Raw genomic sequence first — 249 nt, forward strand, 5'->3', positions numbered from 1 at the left:
CCTGGGCTCCCCCTTTGGCACCGGCACCATCGCCCACCCTGGTCGGCTCCAGCGTGAAGTCTCCCCAGTCAATCTGCGGGGAGAAGGACAACAAACCTCCCTGAAACTCTGGGGCCAAACCTAACCCTAACCAACACCAGGCAGAACCGGCCAGGGCTCTCCCCAGCACCTCGGCTCGGCCCCGGCTGGCCAGGACATACCGTGTCCTCCTTCGGCTGCTCCGGCACCTCCTCCACCTCCGGCCGCTCC

General features: G+C 66.7%; 1 protein-coding gene across 1 annotated transcript in view; it reads right to left on the reverse strand.

Moving 5' to 3' along the window:
- Positions 1-249, reverse strand: part of CDK5RAP3 (CDK5 regulatory subunit associated protein 3) — a gene marked incomplete at both ends in the record, with an annotated part of 2,354 nt that overhangs the window by 1,224 nt on the left and 881 nt on the right. The window contains 2 exons of the mRNA XM_010288765.1: positions 38-73; positions 201-247. Coding sequence (XP_010287067.1) covers positions 38-73; positions 201-247 — 83 coding nt within the window. The remainder of the gene's footprint in view (positions 1-37; positions 74-200; positions 248-249) is intronic.

This window comes from Phaethon lepturus, unplaced genomic scaffold, assembly GCF_000687285.1.
Source record: "Phaethon lepturus isolate BGI_N335 unplaced genomic scaffold, ASM68728v1 scaffold35146, whole genome shotgun sequence".
In the NCBI taxonomy this organism is placed as follows: domain Eukaryota; kingdom Metazoa; phylum Chordata; class Aves; order Phaethontiformes; family Phaethontidae; genus Phaethon; species Phaethon lepturus.